Source organism: Lolium perenne, chromosome 3 (genome assembly GCF_019359855.2).
Source record: "Lolium perenne isolate Kyuss_39 chromosome 3, Kyuss_2.0, whole genome shotgun sequence".
Taxonomy (NCBI): Eukaryota; Viridiplantae; Streptophyta; class Magnoliopsida; order Poales; family Poaceae; genus Lolium; species Lolium perenne.
Genome location: NC_067246.2, coordinates 7,615,111 through 7,636,179, shown reverse-complemented (window position 1 = coordinate 7,636,179; position 21,069 = coordinate 7,615,111). Strand labels below are relative to the sequence as shown.

General features: G+C 48.9%; 1 protein-coding gene across 1 annotated transcript; it reads right to left on the bottom strand.

The window, feature by feature from the left end:
- Positions 1 to 2,689: 2,689 nt before the first annotated feature.
- On the bottom strand, positions 2,690 to 20,832 carry LOC127325630 (uncharacterized protein At2g39795, mitochondrial-like). Its single transcript, XM_051352437.2, has 3 exons — positions 20,819 to 20,832; positions 20,474 to 20,612; positions 2,690 to 3,119 (listed from the first exon to the last, which is right to left on the bottom strand). Exons 1-3 carry the CDS (start codon positions 20,830 to 20,832, stop codon positions 2,742 to 2,744), a joined length of 531 nt encoding a protein of 176 aa, XP_051208397.1. The 3' UTR covers positions 2,690 to 2,741.
- Positions 20,833 to 21,069: the final 237 nt, after the last annotated feature.

Below are 21,069 nucleotides of genomic sequence, written 5' to 3'. Positions count from 1 at the left end.
GCGCATGCCGCATGGACTATCTTTGGTGGTGTAACTATTTCGACTGCGTCCGCCACATGGACTATCTTTGGTCGGATGATTACTTCAATTGCGCCCGTCACATCAAATATTGATTACCTCGACTGCGTTCGCAATGCAACCCGCTTCCATATTGGCCTCGCCGCAAGCCGAGCTAAAGGATTTATCTTCTTCGGCTCTGGATATATCTTCTCCCAATAAACTCTCGGGTCAATGTCTTCATCACCTATGGTTAACAATGGATATCATCTTATATAAATGATTCGATGTACTCCCGGGTCGGTGGCTTCATCATCTATGATTCTCAATGGATTTATCTCCTATGGCTATATAATATTGATCTGTTACATTCTCGGGTCCATGGATTCATCGTCTGAAATATTCAATGGATATCAACTTATATAATATTGACCCGATGCGCTCCCATCGGGAGCGCTGGAATTACTCAGGGGCTCCTGGAATATCTTCGAACTATTGCATTTACTCCTATCGGGAGCACTGGAATTCAAGAAAATATGAAGATCTCCGACTATTTTTACTACTCCTGACGGGAGCGCTGGAAGACATGAAGATCTCCGACTATTTTTACTATTCCTGACGGGAGCGCTGGAAGACATGAAGATCTCCAACTATTTTTACTACTCCCAACGAGAGCGCTGGTTCGCTGGAATTCAAGCAAATTTAAAGACTCTTTATACCTAAAGTTATCATCTAAAAAAGCCTCTGAAAATACGAGCGCTGCAATAGATGGTAATCAACGGGACTTATAACATATAAATATCCTTTTGCTAAAGGCTCAAGATTACGAGAGTGCTGCGAATAGCAAGGATACACAATTATATACTTACAAACAAGGCCCATGCCGGTACTTTAAACTACAGAAGTACTAACAAGCGACGGAGTCGATGGCAGGCACAGTCCCTTCGATTTAATTCAAAGGCTGCCGCCCAAACATACATCATCGGTTGAAGCGAAGTTGCGCATTACTACGGGTTCAGCGAACCTGCAACGTGAGCTGATCACTCAAAGAAATTGCTCCCGATAACTTTCATACAATTATCCTCTGCTGAAGCCTCAAGAATAAGAGAGTGCTGTTAATGGCAAGGATAAAAACTACTTGCAAAAAGACCCATGCCGGCAGGCATAGTTCCTTCGATTCGTTCGGGGGATGTCGCCAAAACATACTTCATCGGTTGAGCAAAGTTGCACATACGACAGGTTCATCAAACCTGCAACGCGAAATTGCTCCCGATAACTTTCATACAAAAGCATCATAATACCGATGCCAAGCGAAAGAGCATCAAGGTTTGTTAAACAAACAATGTGTCTACGGCACCTGAAGATAATTATAACATCGAGTTGCTCGACTTGAGATTACACACGGTTGCAAGCATCCGTGCCTAGACTCGGGGGCTACTCCCATCGGGAGCACTGGAGGCGCACCCGATAAAAATTATCGACTCCTCCGGAATATCATCTGAATTATCGACTCCTCCGGAATATCATCTGAATTATCGACTCCTCCGGAATATCATCTGAATTATCGACTCCTCCGGAATATCATCTGAATTATCGACTCCTCCGGAAATCTATGGTATTCGACTCAGCATTTTTAACACCCTATACATGACTATTTCATATTCATCTACAAGCTCGGGGGCTACTCCCATCGGGAGCGCTGGTCGCGCACCCGATAAAAAATGGCAGCTTCGTCGACAAAGAAGAATAAACCAGAAGACGTCGGCACCAACATCAAGATCTTCGAGTAGTACAACTTGAGTCTATGCGCGGCTGTAAGCACCCGTCCATAGACTCGGGGGGCTACTCCTATCGGGAGCACTTCGCGCACCCGACCAAAAGCAACTTCGACTCGACATCAAGCACAAGATTCAACATCCAAGACATTCGGACAATGACAACTTTAGTCCCTGCCCGAAGCTTCACTTCGGCCAGACACTCGGGGGCTACTGATGTGGGCATAACCCTTCGGGTACTCGACATTACCATGCCCGGTGCAAACTATGAAGCTGGACCGGCACAAGGAAAATCAACTTGGACTACAAGGAAAGAAGACTCCAATACGAATCCTACTAGGACTCTTGTAAACCCTAGCTTGACTGATATATAAAGCCAGGCAGGGGCACCCCTTAGGGACACATATTGAGAAACATAAATCATAGAGGCGACACGCCTAGACATCGCAACCCGCAGATTAGAACTAGACTAGATACAACAACTCCGCCTATGGCGGCCCCCTGTACACATATATTCATATAGTGGATTGCTAGCAGGACGTAGCGATCCTCCACCGCGGGGACGTGAACCTGGGTACGTCGTGTCTACCCTCGCTCCCGGAACTTCCATCGTCGCCTTTCTCTAAAACCCAAGCCCCTCATGGTGGGCATTGCCGAGGAACCGCCTCATCACCGGCTGTCCTTGTTGATCATGTACTCATGCAGGAAGTTAGTAGTCAAGGGTGAGATTGCACGCAGCTCCAGGTACTTTGTGGAATGCCCTCTGAAGGTTCTCGTCGAGGTCGCTGCACAAGACAGACCAAGTGGAGTACAGCACCAGCAAAGCAATTCTTAATCAATCAGTAGGGTGTTCGGTTAATCAGGAAAGTGAAAACAGAGAAGTGTTGTTTCCTCAGCAAGTTTGGTTATAGCATGAGCAAGCAGTTGTTAGCTGGGAAATTAAAATGGTTAAGCCATGTTTTTGTGTTCTTACTTGAAATCGGGGCCCTCATATGCGATCAGCTCCTCCTCATCGTTCGCTGCAGGCTGCTTCACGGGCAGTGTGTCAATCATGATCTCGTCAGGGTAGGCGGTGCAGGTGAATTCGAGGCTCGGGCCATCGCTCTTGGAGACGGTGACTGTGAGGGGGATGGTGGACTTCGGAGCCTTCTCGCCATCTTCCTGATCATCGTCTTTCTCTTTGTCATCCTCATCCTGGTCATGCTCCACCTCATCTCCGGTGACTAGGCTGGGCATGGAGACCAATACCTCGATCTTCTCGCCCTGGTAAGTTCTTGTGAGATTGATCTCATTGAGCCCCTTCTTGTCGGTGATTTTGAAAGGGAAGTTCTCTGGGATCTCCTCAACCTGTTTAACATGGAAAGAATGAGGTTCTGGATGATAACTCAAAACTCCTAAACTGAACAGAAAAGATGCTCATAGTAAAATCAGAAGGAAAATAATAGTGTTCGCTGCAAGACAAGCATCCCAGAAACCAATTATTTTCCAACCCTCATGTTTGCCCTTTCAGTCCGCACCACTTAGACTAAATCATGCCAATTCATGGAATAGATACCAAGCAAAGACAGAGCAAGTTGCTTGAATTCCTTCGAACCCTCATGTTTCCCCTCTCATTGTGCACCATTTATTTTTACTAAATCATACCAATTCATGGAATAGATAACAAGCCAAGACAGAACAAGTTGCTTGAATTCCTCAACCTTTAGACCCTATACCTTCTGTCCTACTACATCTAAAGACAACATCTTGGTTTCTCAAGCAGGATTTAAGGAATAAGTGAATCCTTGCTTTTTTGTTGGAACCCAACTCAAATGACCAGGAAGTAACTAGACCACCGATTCATTGTCCCATAAACTCGACTCACTGTATGAGTTGACTGGTTCAGGAAAGCAACCAGTACCCCTTATCATAACAGAGAAAGACATAAAACCATTCAGAGCATTTAACAATTCATCATTTTAAACAGCAGAACATAGATGGTTTGGTATGGTTAGCATGCGAGGTGTACAGTGACAAGGTAAAAAAAAATGGTAAATAACATTCCACGCAAACATATCACTCAAATTGTACTGGCATAGAACCTTCTGAATGGAGTGGAAATGTGGGACGGTTGAGGAAAGCAACCAGTACACCTCATCATCTCATACAAAGAGATAAAACCATGCAGCGAATTTAACAGTGTGTCACTTTAAACAGCAGAGGCCAGAGGCATGCGAGCTGTGAAGTCACAAGAAAAACGACATTTGAAGTGCGAAAATTCAGTCCAGCCAAGCACATACACTGTAATACAAATGGTAAATAACATTCCACGCAAACATATCACTCAAATTGTACTGGCATAGAACCTTCTGAATGGAGTGGAAATGTGGGACGGTTGAGGAAAGCAACCAGTACACCTCATCATCTATACCTAATAATAAAGGGAGGATTGTTTCCGTCGTCCAACACTTTTTTGGATAACTTTACCCTCCCACCACCGAGAACAAAATTTGGTACGTCAAAAAGACTGGTCGTCTGTGTTGCCCCTACATCGTCGCGCACCTACCTATCTTGCCTCCTTCTCCTGATCGGTAACCACAGGCGTGTTAGGTTCGATCTCTCCCAAAAAGAGTCCAGATCGAAGTATGATTGCCGTATGTAACGTAGGCTATGTTGCCGGAGGCCAAGAAATCCAACTCCCTAAGGAGAGAAGAACTCCAGATCGGTTGCACAAGAAACAATCGTAGGCAATAATCACCTGTTCCAGGTAGGCGAGCTGGATGTCGCAGACCTGGAGCAGTGCCCGACGGCGGCCACGGTGCCATGCACTATCCACGTTTCTCCCTTTATGCTAGAGTCCGGCACTCCGGCGGGCAGCAGAGTCCTGCTCGAGACGCGGCAGCAGAGTCCAGTTTATAGGCTGTCGATATACTGCTCTCATATGAGAAATCAGTCGACGTCGGGATGCTCGAGGAGGCCACACAGCCGGGGGATTTCCTTGGGAAGCGGCAACGAGTTCTCAGACGAGCACAAATAGGGACTGGAGCCGGACACGAGGACGACCATGGGCTGCTGGACAAGGCCACAACGCCGGTGGCTCGCCATGGCAAGTGACAACGAGGATTCGATCCGGGGCGGCGCTGGCTCTTCGGATTTTCGCCGGCGGCGGAGGTGATAGCTACGGGAGAAGAGAACAGTACGGGCCGCATCCCGTGTGTGTATGTACGAGTACGACGGCAGCTCCCATGGAACCCGCGTTCGCATGCTTTACTCGTTGGCCCCGACCGCCCCAACGCCGATCAGCGGATGGCCCTCGCGGCGGACCGCGCTCTGGGGTGTTCTTCCAGATGAAACGTATGAGTCCTCGCTCGCGCACGTCAAGTACCGGCCGTCGGAGGTGTACACTGCAGCCATCGTTGCTCGATCGTGTTGTTGATTCCTGCACCATCCATGTGATTCCGGTTTAATGCTTCTTCAGAGGAATCGGATTTTACTATAGAAGAAATCCATCGACCATCGTCGATCATATTATAAGACGATCAATCGGCTATGCTCTTGTACAGTTGCATGCTGCGAGCCTCCAGGTCTGGCATTTTTCCGGCTGATGTGATTACAAATGTTGATGTAGGGTGCATCGGCAATTCGGCATGATTGCGTTTATGTTGGTGAAGATAACTCTGTCAAGTGTAGCTCAGAGTGCAGGTACCATCCCAGAATGGCAGAATCCATCTTCGGCCTAACACTGAACCAAGACCAGATTTCACAATTAAGGGTATTCTTGCCTAGATGCAAGATCCGGGACAGGTTAAGACGTTGCTGCTCATATTGATCGATACATTCTGCAGTGTGTACATGCAGGAACTCCCAAGATCTGAAGACTGACTGACTAGCTAGCTCTATGCGAAGGCCACAGGTTAGATTGAAATATTGAATTCATCGCCAGGCTATACAGGTATACCGGATAGTCCGATTTTTTTATTATTATCTGTTAAGTATCAAACATAATCACTTATTGGTTCTCTTATTATTAGGACTAGCTGTAAAGAACAGAAGACCTCTTTAGATAAACCTCTTCCATATTTAAAGAACTCTGTTAGCTACTGATTTATTATACTAAGGAGTAAATATATTGGTTCCGTGTAAAAGGTGTAGTAGTGAAATGCTGTTGGGGTTAAACTAAAACCATCATGTTCCACTCTTTTTATTTAATGCATATGTTAGTTTATATGGATTTTTTAAAGATATCTTGTTTTTCTTACTAATTATGAGATGCAAATATTGTCGTTGTCTCATGGTCACAAAACTAAAAATCACATAAATAATATATCCGTATTCCGTAGCAACGCACGGGTATTTTGCTAGTCTCATACAAAGAGATAAAACCATGCAGCGAATTTAACAGTGTGTCACTTTAAACAGCAGAGGCCAGAGGCATGCGAGCTGTGAAGTCACTAGAAAAACGACATTTGAAGTGCGAAAATTCAGTCCAGCCAAGCACATATACTGTAATACAACCTAAGCAGGATCAAAATAATAACAGCATCTCGACCATTAACAGAGCCATACTACAGCAGTAAGGCTACAGTAAGATGTCACAAGACCCAAAAGTAGAGAGTTCTCATGGTAGCGAAGGCAGATGCAGATGCAAATCCTTATGCAAGACAATTGAATTACAAAAACTAATCAACCCACCACTACAGTAGTTCATACGGACTCAGAATAACGCACACTAAAAGTGAAATCTAGCGAGATTGATAAGAATCGCAATCAACACGGTCAGCAGTAAACTAAAACAAATAGAACATAACCTATAATCTACCATGACCATGACAGGAATTGCAGTTGTCGTTGCCTATTCGATGGTGCTCCAGAGGAGGGATCCTCATGGAGGGAAGAAGAAGTAGGGACCATCGGGCGGAGAGTCCTCGGGACGGTGGTACGCGATTTACCTAGCTTCGGAACACCTGCACGATGACAGGTGATGTGGGCATAAGCCTTCGGGTACTCGACATTGCCATACCCGGTGCAGATGATGAAGATGGACCAGCAGAAGGACTCGACGATCTGGACCCACAAGGAATATCAACTTGGATTACAAGAAAGAAGACTCCAATACGAATCCTACTAGGACTCTTGTAAACCCTAGCTTGGCTGGTATATAAAGCTAGGCAGGGGCACCCCTTAGGACACATATTGAGAAACATAAATCATAGAGGCGACACGCCTAGATATCGCAACCCGCAGATTAGAACTAGACTAGATACAACAACTCTGCCTATGACGGCCCCCTGTACACATATATTCATATAGTGGATTGCTAGCAGGACGTAGCGATCCTCCACCGCGGGGACGTGAACCTGGGTACGTCGTGTCTTCCCTCGCTCCCGGAACTTCCATCATCGCCTTTCTCTAAAACCCAAGCCCCTCATGGTGGGCATTGCCGAGGAACCACCTCGTCAATTGGCGCCGTCTGTGGGAAAGCAACGATTGAATTTTGTTATCTGGGCGGGATCCCTCATCATCATCGACAACGTTCAGATTGCATCGTAACAGAAGATCTACTCTGACAAATTCTTCATCGTCTCGAATAGATGGGATCCGATCTATGCGACTAATGCTGTCATCACGCTAGAGCACTGCTATTTGCGGCCGACTTCAGCCCTGGATTGGAGCATCAGACTATTTCTCTTGGGCGGTAGTGGATACTCAACGAGATTGATTACCACGCCTCGAATTCCAAGGACAAGCAGAGACCCAGCGGATAGCTCTAGGATGGGAAATCCAGAATTCGTTTGGCTGTGTACTTTCATGAAATCGCCAGGTGCAGCAGAGACAAAATCAGACCATGCAGCAGCCGCTGCATTTCGTCCCAAAGAAGATTGCTACTTCACGTGAGCAGAAAATTGAATACTCATTGCTACTTCACGTGGAGCAAAGTCAGATACTGCATCTCTTGCAAGACAAAAGCAGTTTAATTGGATCAACGTTTTTATACTTCACCGACAAGTTACGGGTCTTCTCTCGGGAGCTCGCCTATCGAGGATCTGTCACGTTAGCTGTGCCCTCTTCATCGACTACTACTCCCCTTTATCCAATAAAAAAAATCAGGTGCTATATTTCCAACTTCTTACTATTTGCAAATTTATTTCGCCAAGTATTTTTTGGCTCGTACTATTATTTGCGCGCAGACTTTTTACGCCGTAATATAACTGCAGATTGAAGCAAAACTTCGATTACTCTGTTCGGTCGACCGCGCCCGCTGTCATGCACTTACCGTACTCGGGGGCTTGCGTGTCACAGACCCGACATTACGGACTCAATATATTCGGATGCTCACCCGCCGCGGATCGGCCATATCAACTGCGTCCTCTTCATCGGCCACGTCAGCTAGGCGCCGCGTGGCTACATCAATTATTTCTGGCCGCGCAACTATTTTTACTGCGCCCGCCGCATGGACTATCTTTGGTAGCGCAATTATTTCGACTGCGCCTGTCGCATGGACTATCTTTGGTGGCGCCAACTATTTCGATTGTGTCCGCCGCATGGACTATCTTTGGTGACGCAACTATTTCGACTGCGCCCGCCGCATGGACTATCTTTGGTGGTGCAATTATTTCGACTGCGCCTGTCGCATGGACTATCTTTGGTGGCACCAACTATTTCGATTGTGCCCGCCGCATGGACTATCTTTGGTGGCGCAACTATTTCGACTGCGCCCGCCGCATGGACTATCTTTGGTGGTGCAACTATTTCGACTGCGCCCGCCACATGGACTATCTTTGGTCGGATGATTACTTCAATTGCGCCCATCACATCAAATATTGATTACCTCGACTGCGTTCGCAATGCGACCTGCTTTCATATTGGCCTCGCCGCAAGCCGAGTTAAAGGATTTATCTTCTTCGGCTCTGGATATATCTTCTCCCAATGAACTCTCGGGTCGATGGCTTCATCACCTATGGTTAACAATGGATATCATCTTATATAAATGATCCGATGTACTCCCGGGTTGGTGGCTTCATCATCTATGATTCTCAATGGATTTATCTCCTATGGCTATATAATATTGATCCGATACATTCTCGGGTCAATGTCTTCATCACATATGGTTATCAATGGATATCATCTTATATAAATGATCCGATGTACTCCCGGGTCGGTGGCTTCATCATCTATGATGGATTTATCTCCTATGGCTATATAATATTGATCCGATACATTCTCGGGTCCATGGATTCATCGTCTGAAATATTCAATGGATATCATCTTATATAATATTGACCCGATGCGCTCCCATCGGGAGCGCTGAAATTACTCAAGGGCTCCTGGAATATCTTCGAGCTATTGCATTTACTCCCATAGGGAGCACTAGAAATTCAAGAAAATATGAAGATCTCCGACTATTTTTACTACTCCTGACGGGAGCGCTGATTTGTTGAAATTCAAGAAGACATGAAGATCTCCAACTATTTTTACTACCTCCAACGGGAGCGCTGGTTCGCTGGAATTCAAGCAAATTTGAAGACTCTTTATACCTGAAGTTATCATCTAAAAAAGCCTCTGAAAATATGGGCGCTGCAATAGATTGTAATCAACGAGACTTATAACATACAAATATCCTTTTGCTAAAGCCTCAAGATTACGAGAGTGCTGCGAATAGCAAGGATATACAATTATATACTTACAAACAAGGCCCATGTCGTTACTTTAAACTACAGAAGTACTAACGAGCGATGGAGTCGATGGCAGGCATAGTCCCTTTGATTTAATTCAAGGGCTGCCGCCCAAACATACATCATCGGTTGAGCAAAGTTGCACATACGACAGGTTCATCAAACCTGCAACGTGAGCCGATAACCTTCATATAATTATCCTCTGCTGAAGCCTCAAGAATAAGAGAGTGCTGCTGATGGCAAGGATAAAAACTATTTACAAAAAGACCCATGCCGGCAGGCACAGTTCCTTCGATTCGTTCAGGGGCTGTCGCCAAAACATACTTCATCGGTTGAGCAAAGTTGCACATACGACAGGTTCATCAAACCTGCAATGCGAAATTGCTCCCGATAACTTTCATACAAAAGCATCATCATACCGATGCCAAGAGAAAAAGCATCAAGGTTTGCTAAATAAACAATGTGTCTACGGCACCTGAAGAAAATTATAACATCGGGTTGCTCGACTTGAGTCTACACACGGTTGCAAGCATCCGTACCTAGACTCGGGGGCTACTCCCATCGGGAGCGCTAGACGCGCACCCGATAAAATTATCGACTCCTCCGGAATATCATCTGAATTATCGATTCCTCCGGAATATCATCTGAATTATCGACTCCTCCGGAATATCGTCTGAATTATCGAATCCTCCGGAATATCGTCTGAATTATCGACTCCTCCGGAATATCATCTGAATTATCGACTCCTCCGGAATATCGTCTGAATTATCGACTCCTCCGGAATATCATCTGAATCATCGACTCCTCTGCGACATCATCCAAATCATCGACTCCTCTATCTATAATATCATCAAAATCATCCCCGTCATCGAGAGCATCTAAATATTCTTGGAACTCGAGGAAATCTACGGTATTCGACCCAGCATTTTTAACACCCTATACATGACTATTTCATATTCATCTACAGGCTCGGGGGCTACTCCCATCGGGAGCGCAGGTCGCACACCCGATAAATAAATGGCAGCTTCGTCGACAAAGAACAATAAATCAGAAGATGTCGGCATCAACATCAAGATCTTCGAGTAGTACAACTTGAGTCTATGCGCGGCTGCAAGCACCCGCCCATAGACTCGGGGGCTACTCCCATCGGGAGCGCTTCGCGCACCCGACAGAAAGCAACTTCGACTCTACATCAAGCACAAGATTCAACATTCAAGAGATGATCAAGACATTCGAACGATGACAACTTTAGTCTCTGCCCGAAGCTTCACTTCGGCCAGACACTCGGGGGCTACTGATGTGGGCATAACCCTTCGGGTACTCGACATTGCAATACCCGGTGCAGATCATGAAGATAGACCAGCAGAAGGACTCGACGAGCTGGACCCACAAGGAATATCAACTTGGATTACAAGAAAGAAGACTCCAATACGAATCCTACTAGGACTCTTGTAAACCCTACCTTGGCTGATATATAAAGCTAGGCAGGGGCACCCCTTAGGACACATATTGAGAAACATAAATCATAGAGGTGACACGCCTAGACATCGCAACCCGCAGATTAGAACTAGACTAGATACAACAACTCCGCCTATGGCGGCCCCCTGTACACATATATTCATATAGTGGATTGCTAGCAGGACGTAGCGATCCTCCACCGCGGGGACGTGAACCTGGGTACGTCGTGTCTTCCCTCGCTCCCGGAACTTCCATCGCCGCCTTTCTCTAAAACCCAAGCCCCTCATGGTGGGCATTGCCGAGGAACCGCCTCGTCAACAGGGTCTACTGCTGCTTGTCTGGAATTATCTGGGCGCTTTCGTGTTGTTACAATGAGTTGTGGTTGTCCCTCTAGTGTTTCCAGGATCCAGCTTATAAAGGCGCACGGATCTAGGGTTTACAGGGAGAGTCCTAGCCGGAATACAAGTTGCCTAACTACGGTATATTACATTGCCGTGTACGTCAAGGATCCGCCTTTCCTTATACGTTGTATTGGATCTGGCTACCCCTGATGGGCCAGGCCGGATCCGACTTCCAGGTTCGGTCGGTGGATCCGGCTTCCTGTTCCTGGGCTGGACTTCATCCTTCTTGATCTACAGCAACTGGGCCGCCCGATGGGCCATATGCCACCATCACCGTCTATGGGCCACCCGGGCTTGCCGGATCTAGGCACTGTCGATGGTACACCTATGAAGTATACCCACAACAGTAGCCCCCAGAGTTATCTGAGATTCACCTCTTGTTTCCGCCTTGCTTGAATTCATCTTCACTTCCGACAATCCTTCCGGTAACATGAGGAATATTGAAGAACTCCAACTTCGTGAATTTTTTCCTTTCCAGCTTGCATGCCGGAAAAACCCTCATCACGCGGGACTTCATCCATCGACTTCATCTTTTCAAAGAATCTCCGGATTACTCCCCTGCTGAGACAATGGTTATTCGTTTCCCAATTCTTACCCGGAACCTTGAGCCGTTCGAACGGCTTCGCCAATCTTGGCGCCATTTTCGGGTAATTTGAGCGGAAACTTATCCTTAGCCATTTTTACCGTTAGGGTTTTTGACACGTGTTAGCCATCCAACGGCGCTACGCTTGCGTTCCGACCATAGGATGCGGAGCACGAATCTCATCTCCCGCCTATAAATATCTCACCGCTCACCCCTTAATCACCCATTCTCCCCCTTTTCACCTCTCCTTCCAGCGCCGCCTCGGAGCTTCTGCCCTCCGCCGCACCGGAGTCTGCCGGAAGTTCGCCGGAGTTCAGCGCCACCATAGTGAGTTCATCGAGTTCGTCGAGTTCTTAAGTCCGACGAGCCACCGCGGCAAAAACCTCACCGCCGGCGTCTCCGACCACCGCAGAAACCATTCCGGTAAGTCCTTCGACCTCGAGCATTTTCGTCGATGTTGGTAGGGATGACTAGGGTATAATGAGCGATTCCGGCTAAGTTTAGTTACTCTGCAACTTCTCAGATGTCTTTCTCGACTCCACCTCCATCGCAGTCAGAGCCTATTGCGGCGACCCCCATTTCCTCCGCTCCTCCCCCCTTCATCCCTGTTCAGCTGGATCCTTCCAAGGACTCCGGCAAGAATATCGAAGGGACATAGGCCAACCCGGAAGAGAGGGCCGGATCCAAACAGATGGAGAAAAATGTGGAAGAGGCCGCCGCCAAAAAGTCAAAGGCCTGATCTCACGAAGGCGAGGTCAAGGGGCAATGGTGGCCTTGTACTACTACAGAGAACGAGCTCCGCAACCTCGAGGCGGAAGGCTTCTTGCAACCCGGATCCTGGCGAATGGTTTCGGGTGCCCTGATTCCAGCGCCCGAAGCCAGAGAATGGGTGATGACCAAGGCGCTGATCGAGCGGGGGTTCTCGCTGCCGCCAAGTGATTTCTTCTCGGAAATCCTTAAGGCGTATAAGCTGCAGCTCCACAATATTTCTCCGAACAGCATCCTCGCCATCAGCAACCATGTCACCCTCTGCGTGGGCCATCTTCGGGTAACCCCCGATTTGCCTTTGTTTCAATATTATTTCTCCGTCAAGAAAGAGACGGTTTCGCAAACCTCCTCGCTAGCCACTTGTGGGAGTATCACCATCAAGCTCCGCCCCGGCCGCGTCTACCCACATACGGATCGCCATGAATCCGTCCGATACTGGTCCGGAGGCTTCTTCTACTTGAAGGATGTCTCCGATCCGACTAGCTCGAAGATGCTGCCGGAATTCAAGGATGGCCCCACTAGCGAGACCCCCAGCAGGTTTTCACTATTTTCTTAGCATCTTCTTTAGTTGTGAGCCAGTAAAATCCCTGCCGGAAAGCTTTTGCAACGAGGGATCTGGGAGCGGCGTGATGCCCGCAATCCCCTGCGTGGATCTCTCTGAGGATTTCGATGCCATCTTGGTTTGAGATGCATTTCAGAAATACCCCGTTTGCGCTTCGCTTGTAGAGCTGTCCATCAACTATTGTGTAGGAACTTGCTCGCCTGATGACCTATCGTGCGAGGACTTCATCCTCCGGCAACTTATTGCGGTCAATGAGGTAGTCCAGGAAAGGTTTGGTCCAAGCCGGAGTGATTACCATCACCTCCTTAGCCGGAGACACATCCACATCTGGATTTTCCGGGTTAGCGCCCTTTACCGAGGGTATCCGCAGATGCTCAAGAAAAATTCCGGGTGGAATGGGTTTCCTGCCGGATCCGAGCTTAGACAGCATATCTGCCGCTGTGTTATCATCTCTCCTGACGTACTTTACTTCATATCCGAGAAAGCACTTGGCGATCTCATCAACTTCGTCTCTGTAAGCCGACATGATGGAGTTTCTAGCGTTCCAGGTTCCGGCTACTTGTTGTGCCACCAAGTCGGAATCTCCACAGGATATGATGTGTTTGATCCCAATTTCCTTAGCGATGCACAGACTGTGTAGTAGAGCCTCATATTCCGCCATGTTGTTTGTAGCTTCGAAGTGAATCTGCAGAACGTACTGCAGTTCTTCTCCGGTTGGGGACTTCAGGGTAACTCCAGCCCCCGAGCCTTGATTTTGCTTGGATCCGTCGAAGTGCATGACCCAAGTTTCAGGTTCCGGCTCAGGTTCGCCATCCAGAGCCTCGGTCCAATCTGTGACGAAATCCGCCAAAATTTGGGACTTGATTGAGGTTCTGGCTTTGTAGTTGATGTCGAAGGCGGATAGTTTTATGCCCCACTTTGCTATGCGTCCTGTTGCATCAGCGTTGTTAAGAATGGTTGACAATGGAGCTTTGCTCACAACTGTCATGGGATGCTCTTGGAAGTAGTGTCTCAGCTTCCGGCTACCTAGGAACACACCGTAGGCTAGCTTCTGAAAGTGAGGGTATCGCTGTTTGGATTCCGTCAGCACCTCGCTAATGTAATAGACTGGTCTTTGGACTCCGTATTCATGACCTTCTTCCTTTCGCTCCACCACGATAACGAGACTGATGACCTTGTTGGAGGCTGCCAGATAGAGGAGCATGGACTCTGACTCTTCCGGAGCTGCTAAAATAGGTGGAAAGGTGAGTATGTCCTTCAACCCCTGAAGTGCTGCATCTGCTGCGTCATCCCAAACAAATTTGTCTGTTTTCTTCAGCAACTTGTATAGAGGTAGTGCTTTCTCGCCAAGACGGCTAACAAACCTACTAATTGCTGCAACACAACCAGTTAGTTATTGCACATCTTTGAGACAAGTTGGCCTTTTGATGCACAGGATTGCCTTGATTTTCTCCGGGTTTACTTCGATGCCTCTGTGAGACACGATGAAGCCAAGGAGTTTTTCGGCTGGGATGCCAAAGACGCACTTCAGCGGATTTAACATCATCTTGTACCGTCGGAGATTTTCGAAGGTTTCTGTGTGGTCGCTGATCAGATCGGATCCTTTCCGGGTCATGACCGCGATATCGTCGATGTATGCGTGTACGTTCCGGCCAATCTGGTCCTTCAAGCACCGCTGCATCGTATGCTGGTAGGTGGCACCTGCATTTTTCAAACCAAAAGGTATGGTGACGTAGCAGTAAGTGCCAAAGGGTGTGATGAACGAGGTCGCCTTTTGGTCGGACTTCTTCATCCGGATCTGGTGATACCCGGAATATGCGTCGAGAAAACACAGAAGTTCCGCCCCTGACGTCGAATCAATGACTTGGTCAATGCACGGTAAGGGGAACGGATCCTTCGGATAATGCTTATTCAAGCCGGAGTAATCGATGCACATTCTTAGTATTTCAGAATTTTTTTTGGGTACAAGGATGGGGTTTGCGACCCAGTCAGTATGGATAACTTCTACTACAAAACCTGCCTCTAGTAACTTTGCTAATTCCATCCCTATGGCGCAGCGCTTCTTGTCTCCAAAGCGTCGCATAGCTTGCTTCACCGGTTTGGCACCCGGATTTATGTTGAGGTAGTGCTCGGCGAGTTCCCTTGGTACTCCGGACATGTCAGAAGGTTGCCATGCGAAGATATCCATGTTAGCGCGGAGGAACTCGACGAGCGCGTCTTCCTATTTGGGGTCCATGCTGGCTCCGACCGACACCTGCTTGGAGCTGTCTCCTACCTTGAGGTCGACCTTCTTGGTATCTATCACGGCCTTGAACGAGTTTTTCTATTCGGAGATCTGCTTCTTGGTGGTATGCATCTCTTTTGGATCCACCGCGGCTCTGTAGCCTTGCAGCTCCTCTTCAGATATCACAGATTCTGCAAAGACGGCTTCGCCCACCTTGCACTCTCGAGCTTTCTTGTAGTCTCCGGATACGGTGATCATACCATTAGGACTCGGAATCTTGAGCTTATTGTAGATGTAGCACGCCCTTGCATGGAATTTGTGGTAGGTGGGCCTACCGAAAATGACGTGGTAGGAGCTCTTGAAGGGCACGACCTCGAACGTGATCATCTCTTCACGGAAATTATTAACATCGCCGAAGGCCACGGGAAGTCTGATGCTGCCAAAAGAATTTTTTTTTACCTGGAACCACACCATGAAACTCAGTGGTGTTGTGCTTATGTTGTTCCTTAGTGAGCTGCATCTTCTCCAGAGTCTCGAAGTACATGATATTCAGGCTGGCTCCACCATCCATAAGGCACTTGGAAAAGTCAAACCCGTTGATGCGGGGACTCACAACCAAGGCGTAGCACTCCTTTGGAATGATGGTCGGGTGATCCACCCTATCGAACGTGCAGGGAGTTTCTGACCACCTGACATACTGCGGCACAGCCGGAACTGTGGCGTTCAGGACCCGGAGGGCTAACTTGTTGGCACGGACTGTTGGTGTTCCAAGGAAGGTGTGGTATGCACCAGCACTCTTTTCGACGAAGGGGTTGGATTTGTTAGCTGCGGAAGCCTCTTTGGGATCCGGCGAAGCGTCATTCTCGTCCATCGCCTCGGAACTGTCCTCATCCTTTTCCTTATTCTTGCCCTTGCCTCCTTTGCCACGTGGGCGGTGCTTCCGAGCTCGCTTGTATCCTGCTTCCGGGTCACCTTTTAGGTCGTTGACCCACTTGTTAGTGTGTGAGGACTTGCCCGTAGCCGGATCCATGTGCGCCAGGCATGGCATGTCCCTATACTCTTCGTAGGTTTGGGGAGCGCGGAACCCTGCAGCTGTGACCTCGTCAGCGTGCTGCTGACCCCTGCCAGCTCCACCTCCACGTCCGCGGCCTCTTCCGCCTCCTTGACCTCCGCGTTGGAACGCCATGGAAACCATGTCGGATCCGCCGCTCTTCTGGTCATCGGGGGGATTTTTCCGCTTGTTGATGTTGCTGCTGCCGCCATTGTCACGGTTTTTCTTTCGCTGGTGCAGGGGTATGGCTGTGGCAGTGAGTTCTCCACCTGCGTCATCATCGGCGGCGGTGTGAGTACTTGCAATGCCGATCATGTCATCCAATGTCAAATTGTTTTCATTAATCAAGCAAGTAAGCTTGTGCCGGAGCAGTCCTCCCCTCTGGATGCCACCTATGAAGGCGTGCATAGCTATGAAATTATCCACGTTCTCGCACTCGTTCCTGGTTGCTAACCATCGTGTGAGGAAATTCCGCGATGTTTCGCCTTTTTTCTGGATACATGCTTGCAGGTCGCTTATTGTAGCAGGTCTCTTGTAGGTGCCCCTGAATTGTTTTTCGAAGGTGATCTTCATGTCAAACCAACAAAAGATGGAGTTCTCCGGGAGGTCGCCGAGCCAGGTACGAGCTGGACCAATAAGGTACAACTGAAGCATGCGGCAGGCTATTCTCTGGTTCCCTCCGGTGAAGCTTACTGCATTGAAGTAGTCTTCGATCCAGGTATCGGGCCTTTCGCTGCCATCATAGTGCTTCAGATTTCCGGGTAGCTTAAGGTTCAAGCCTTTTGGATAGGGCTCCTCTCGGATCATCCTGCTAAAGCATTTTGGGCCAATGTATTCAGATATGTACTCGTTAAGACGTTCCCTTGCGTCGCGTGGGCCGTTGCGGGGGAGACTTTGAGCGGGAGTGAGATCTCCGGCCTCCGCCTCCGCCTCCACCTCCTCCACTGGGTGGTGGGGAGGGAGATCTGCGAGGGGGCCTATGGGACCTTTTGCTTCCGCCTTCGGATTCGCCGCGTCCTTCACGCTACTGACTCTGGCTTCGGTGGCTACCTTCCCCATGATGGCGGTCGCCTCCATCATTCCAGCTTCTGCGGGGCTCAGGCTCACGTTCTTCATTCCGGCTCCGACGAGGTTCCGGCATACGCTCTGTGTTCCGATTCCTCTGAGGAACCACGTTGTCGCGGATATTGATTCCGCCAGGCCCATGGGGTCTGGTGTTTCCGACTGGACTACGATGGCGAGGAGGCGGAGGAGGTGGCTGGTTCCGCGGCGGAGGTGATAGGTTCCGGTACTTGTCTCTTCCAGTGTACATCGGATCCTTTCCCTTTCTTGGGTCCTTCGGAGGTGTTTTCGAGGGTACCGGGATCGGATTTGGATGTTCTCTGGTCCTCCTTCTGCGCTCCATGGATCCGGTGCGCGATTCATCGTCACGATGCTGTCTTCCGGAGGCGTCCTTTTGCGCGGTGGATACACATAGATCCGGGTTGAATTCCAACCTGCGAGAAGTGTCTGCCTTACTCTGTTGCTACATTGCTGAAGCTACCAGTGTGCGGAGGTGTGCGATGTCGACTTCCTCATCTTGCTTGGCCAAGATCTCCGCGGCTTTCTTCATATTGTCCTTTGGAGTGGCGAGTGGCTGCTGGTGGGGTTGCAAAATTGATCTTTCGGGGGCCAATGGGCTCTCGACGGATTCTATCTGCTTCCTTGCCAGCATCCTCCATCATGGTTTCCCATTGTGCTCGGAGTTTCTTAGCCTCTTCCAAGCATTTTGCGGCTTCGCGCACTCTCTTGAGGAAACTTTCCATCACTTCTCCTGCCTCCTGCCTTTCCTCCAGCATTGCTGCTGCAATGTTGGCAAATACTTTGGCTGTGGCCAGCAACTCCTTTCTTTTTGCTTCTAGAACTTCAGGATCTGCAGCGTCATCCGGAGTTATTGGTTTGTTGAGGATTTCCGAATGCGCGATAGCGCCCCGGCCTGCCTGTTCGACGAGCTCATCTGCGGACATGTACTCCTGGTGCCCGGAGATGTGTCCTTCTCCAGAATCCGGCACAACGCGGTAACGAGGACGCGAGGGCGGAGTCGCTGAAGTGGACGGGCCTAGGAGTCCGACGTCGGTTGGAGTCACTTCTTCGTCGGCTTCCTGCTCCAGCCCAGTTATGGTTGCGAGGACCTGCTTGGGCGGAGCGGATTCTGCTTCGGCTGCCTCCTCGTCTTCCAACTCCTTCATAGCGTGATTGTACTCTTCTGTGTTCATGGTGGAAACATCGCCTGAGGTTGGCCTTAGATTGCCCAGGATTGATTCCTCCTTGTCTCCGGCATCCTCTTGCTGATCCGAAACATCGCTGTCTCCGGCAGCATCCTACTGATCCGGGGCGTCGCTGTCTCCGGTAGCTTCAACCTGCATGGGTCCGGCTCCTTCCTAAGAAGGGGCGGTTCCTGCGGTATGTGCGAGGAAGTGCACGAAGTGGCACCTTTGCTTCTCTAACACCTGGGAGATCCAGGCGGATCTGCATTGGTCTTCCACCGTAATTTCCTGCTCATGGGCGGATTGGGCAGGTTTTGAAATTTCCAGATTCAAGGCGGAATCTTCCTTAGGAAGTTCCTGCATCTCAGATCGGATCTTCGCGACTGCATCTAGCTCAGCGGCGGTCGCGTCAGCGTGACTTACCAGGGCGTTTTCGTCGGAATCGACGGTCTCGCCGATGAAGATGTGAATGCCGCCGATTGGGACGATGGAGAGCTTGATGGGGTCGGTCTTACCGGAATCCAGCACTCGTCCTGAGGGACGATCGGAAAAATTCCGGCGTAAAGGACACGCCCCACAGCGATGGATTCGTCGTAGCTTTCCATGGCGGAACCCTCCTGGTTCCGGCCTCCAGACGCCGCTGGCCCCACGGTGGGCGCCAACTGTCGTTGCCTATTCGACGGCGCCCCAGAGGAGGGATCCTCATGGAGGGAAGAAGAAGTAGGGGCCATCGGGCGGAGAGTCCTCGGGACGGTGGTACGCGATTTACCCAGCTTTGGAACACCTGCACGATGACAGGGCCTACTGCTGCTTATCTGGAATTATCTAGGCGCTTTCGCGTTGTTACAATGAGTTGTGGTTGTCCCTCTAGGGCTCCCGGGATCCGGCTTATAAAGGCGCACGGATCTAGGGTTTACAGGGAGAGTCCTAACCGGAATACAAGTTGCCTAACTACGGTATATTACATTGCCGTGTACGTCAAGGATCCTCCTTTCCTTATACGGCGTATTGGATCCGGCTACCCCTGATGGGCCAGGCCGGATCCGACTTCCAGGGTCGGTCGGTGGATCCGGCTTCCTGTTCCTAGGCTGGACTTCATCTTTCTTGATCTACGGCAACTGGGCCGTCCGATGGGCCATATGCCACCATCACCGTCTATGGGTCACCCGGACTTGCCGGATCTAGGCACTGTCGATGGTACACCTATGAAGTATACCCACAACAGCAGTCAACTTGGACGGCGAGGAACTGAAATAAAGAGAACAACCTCAAATAGCTAGGTAAGCCTGCAGATCATACCACCAAAGACAACTCTAGACGTCGAACTAAACTAACAATTGCAGCAGGAAGATATGGGCATGACAGGACCAACGAAATTCCTAAATTACCTAAAAAAATCTTCCCTTTTGAATAGTGAATCACAAAAGGTAATTACCTATAAGAGAAAACTGCAGTTAACATGGACAGCTAGGAACTGAAAAAGAAACAAACACAACCTAGATTAGCCAGAACAATCTTCAGAACGTACTACCAGACTGCTCCTAACTTTGAAAATTACAGAACCAACTGCAGCAGCATTGTAAAAAGTCCCTCGTTTTTCGACAGAGGATATCGTATACGTGACCGTTTCCAATCCTACCGCTGCAGGCTGGACCCAACCGACACTGCTGCGAACTAGCTCCCTCTGGAAGGATGTGACTGAAGCAGAACAAGTGATGGGGATTGGGAGGAGGGTGGGCCGTGGGCGGAACGCTACCCGGTCCTGGTCATCGCAGTCCTCGGCGAACTTGATCTCGGACCTGATGACGCGGAGCAGCTCGTCGTCGGAGCTGGGCCTCGCCGCGGCGGCCGACGAGAAGGGCATTGAATTTGCGGCGGCCGCGGAGGATCCGTATCTAGACAAAGTAGAGTCAATTAATTTAGGTCGGAGGGAGTATTGAATTTTCAATTTTGTGAAGCGCGCTGTACCACCTAACCTAGTACTAGGTGCTCTCCCTCGGTCGGAAAATAAGTGTATATTTAACTTTATGCTAAGTTAAACTTTCTTAACTTTGACCAACTTCATAGAAAAAAGTATCAACATTTATAGCATCAAATTAACATCAATAGATCCATCTTGAAATATAGTTTCATATCAATTGATTGGTATGTTGTTTGCAAGGCATTTTTATTGTACCAGGGACCTATGTTTTGTTGTTTTGTTGCATGGATTCCTTTTGCTCTGTTGTTGGTGGTGGTTTCCTGTGACTTTCATAGCATGGATCCAATGGAGTTGCTCTCTCTCTCTCTTAACACACACGGAGTCATGCATATCCTGGTCCAAATGCAGGTCAGGCCAGGCCAACCGATCGA

Bases quoted from the DNA above. Each gene is read 5' to 3' on its own strand.
- LOC127325630 (XM_051352437.2), bottom strand. The intron at 3,120-20,473 runs GTAGCGTTCCGC...CATGTTAAACAG, and splicing joins ACTGCGATGACCAGGACCGG to GTTGAGGAGATCCCAGAGAA.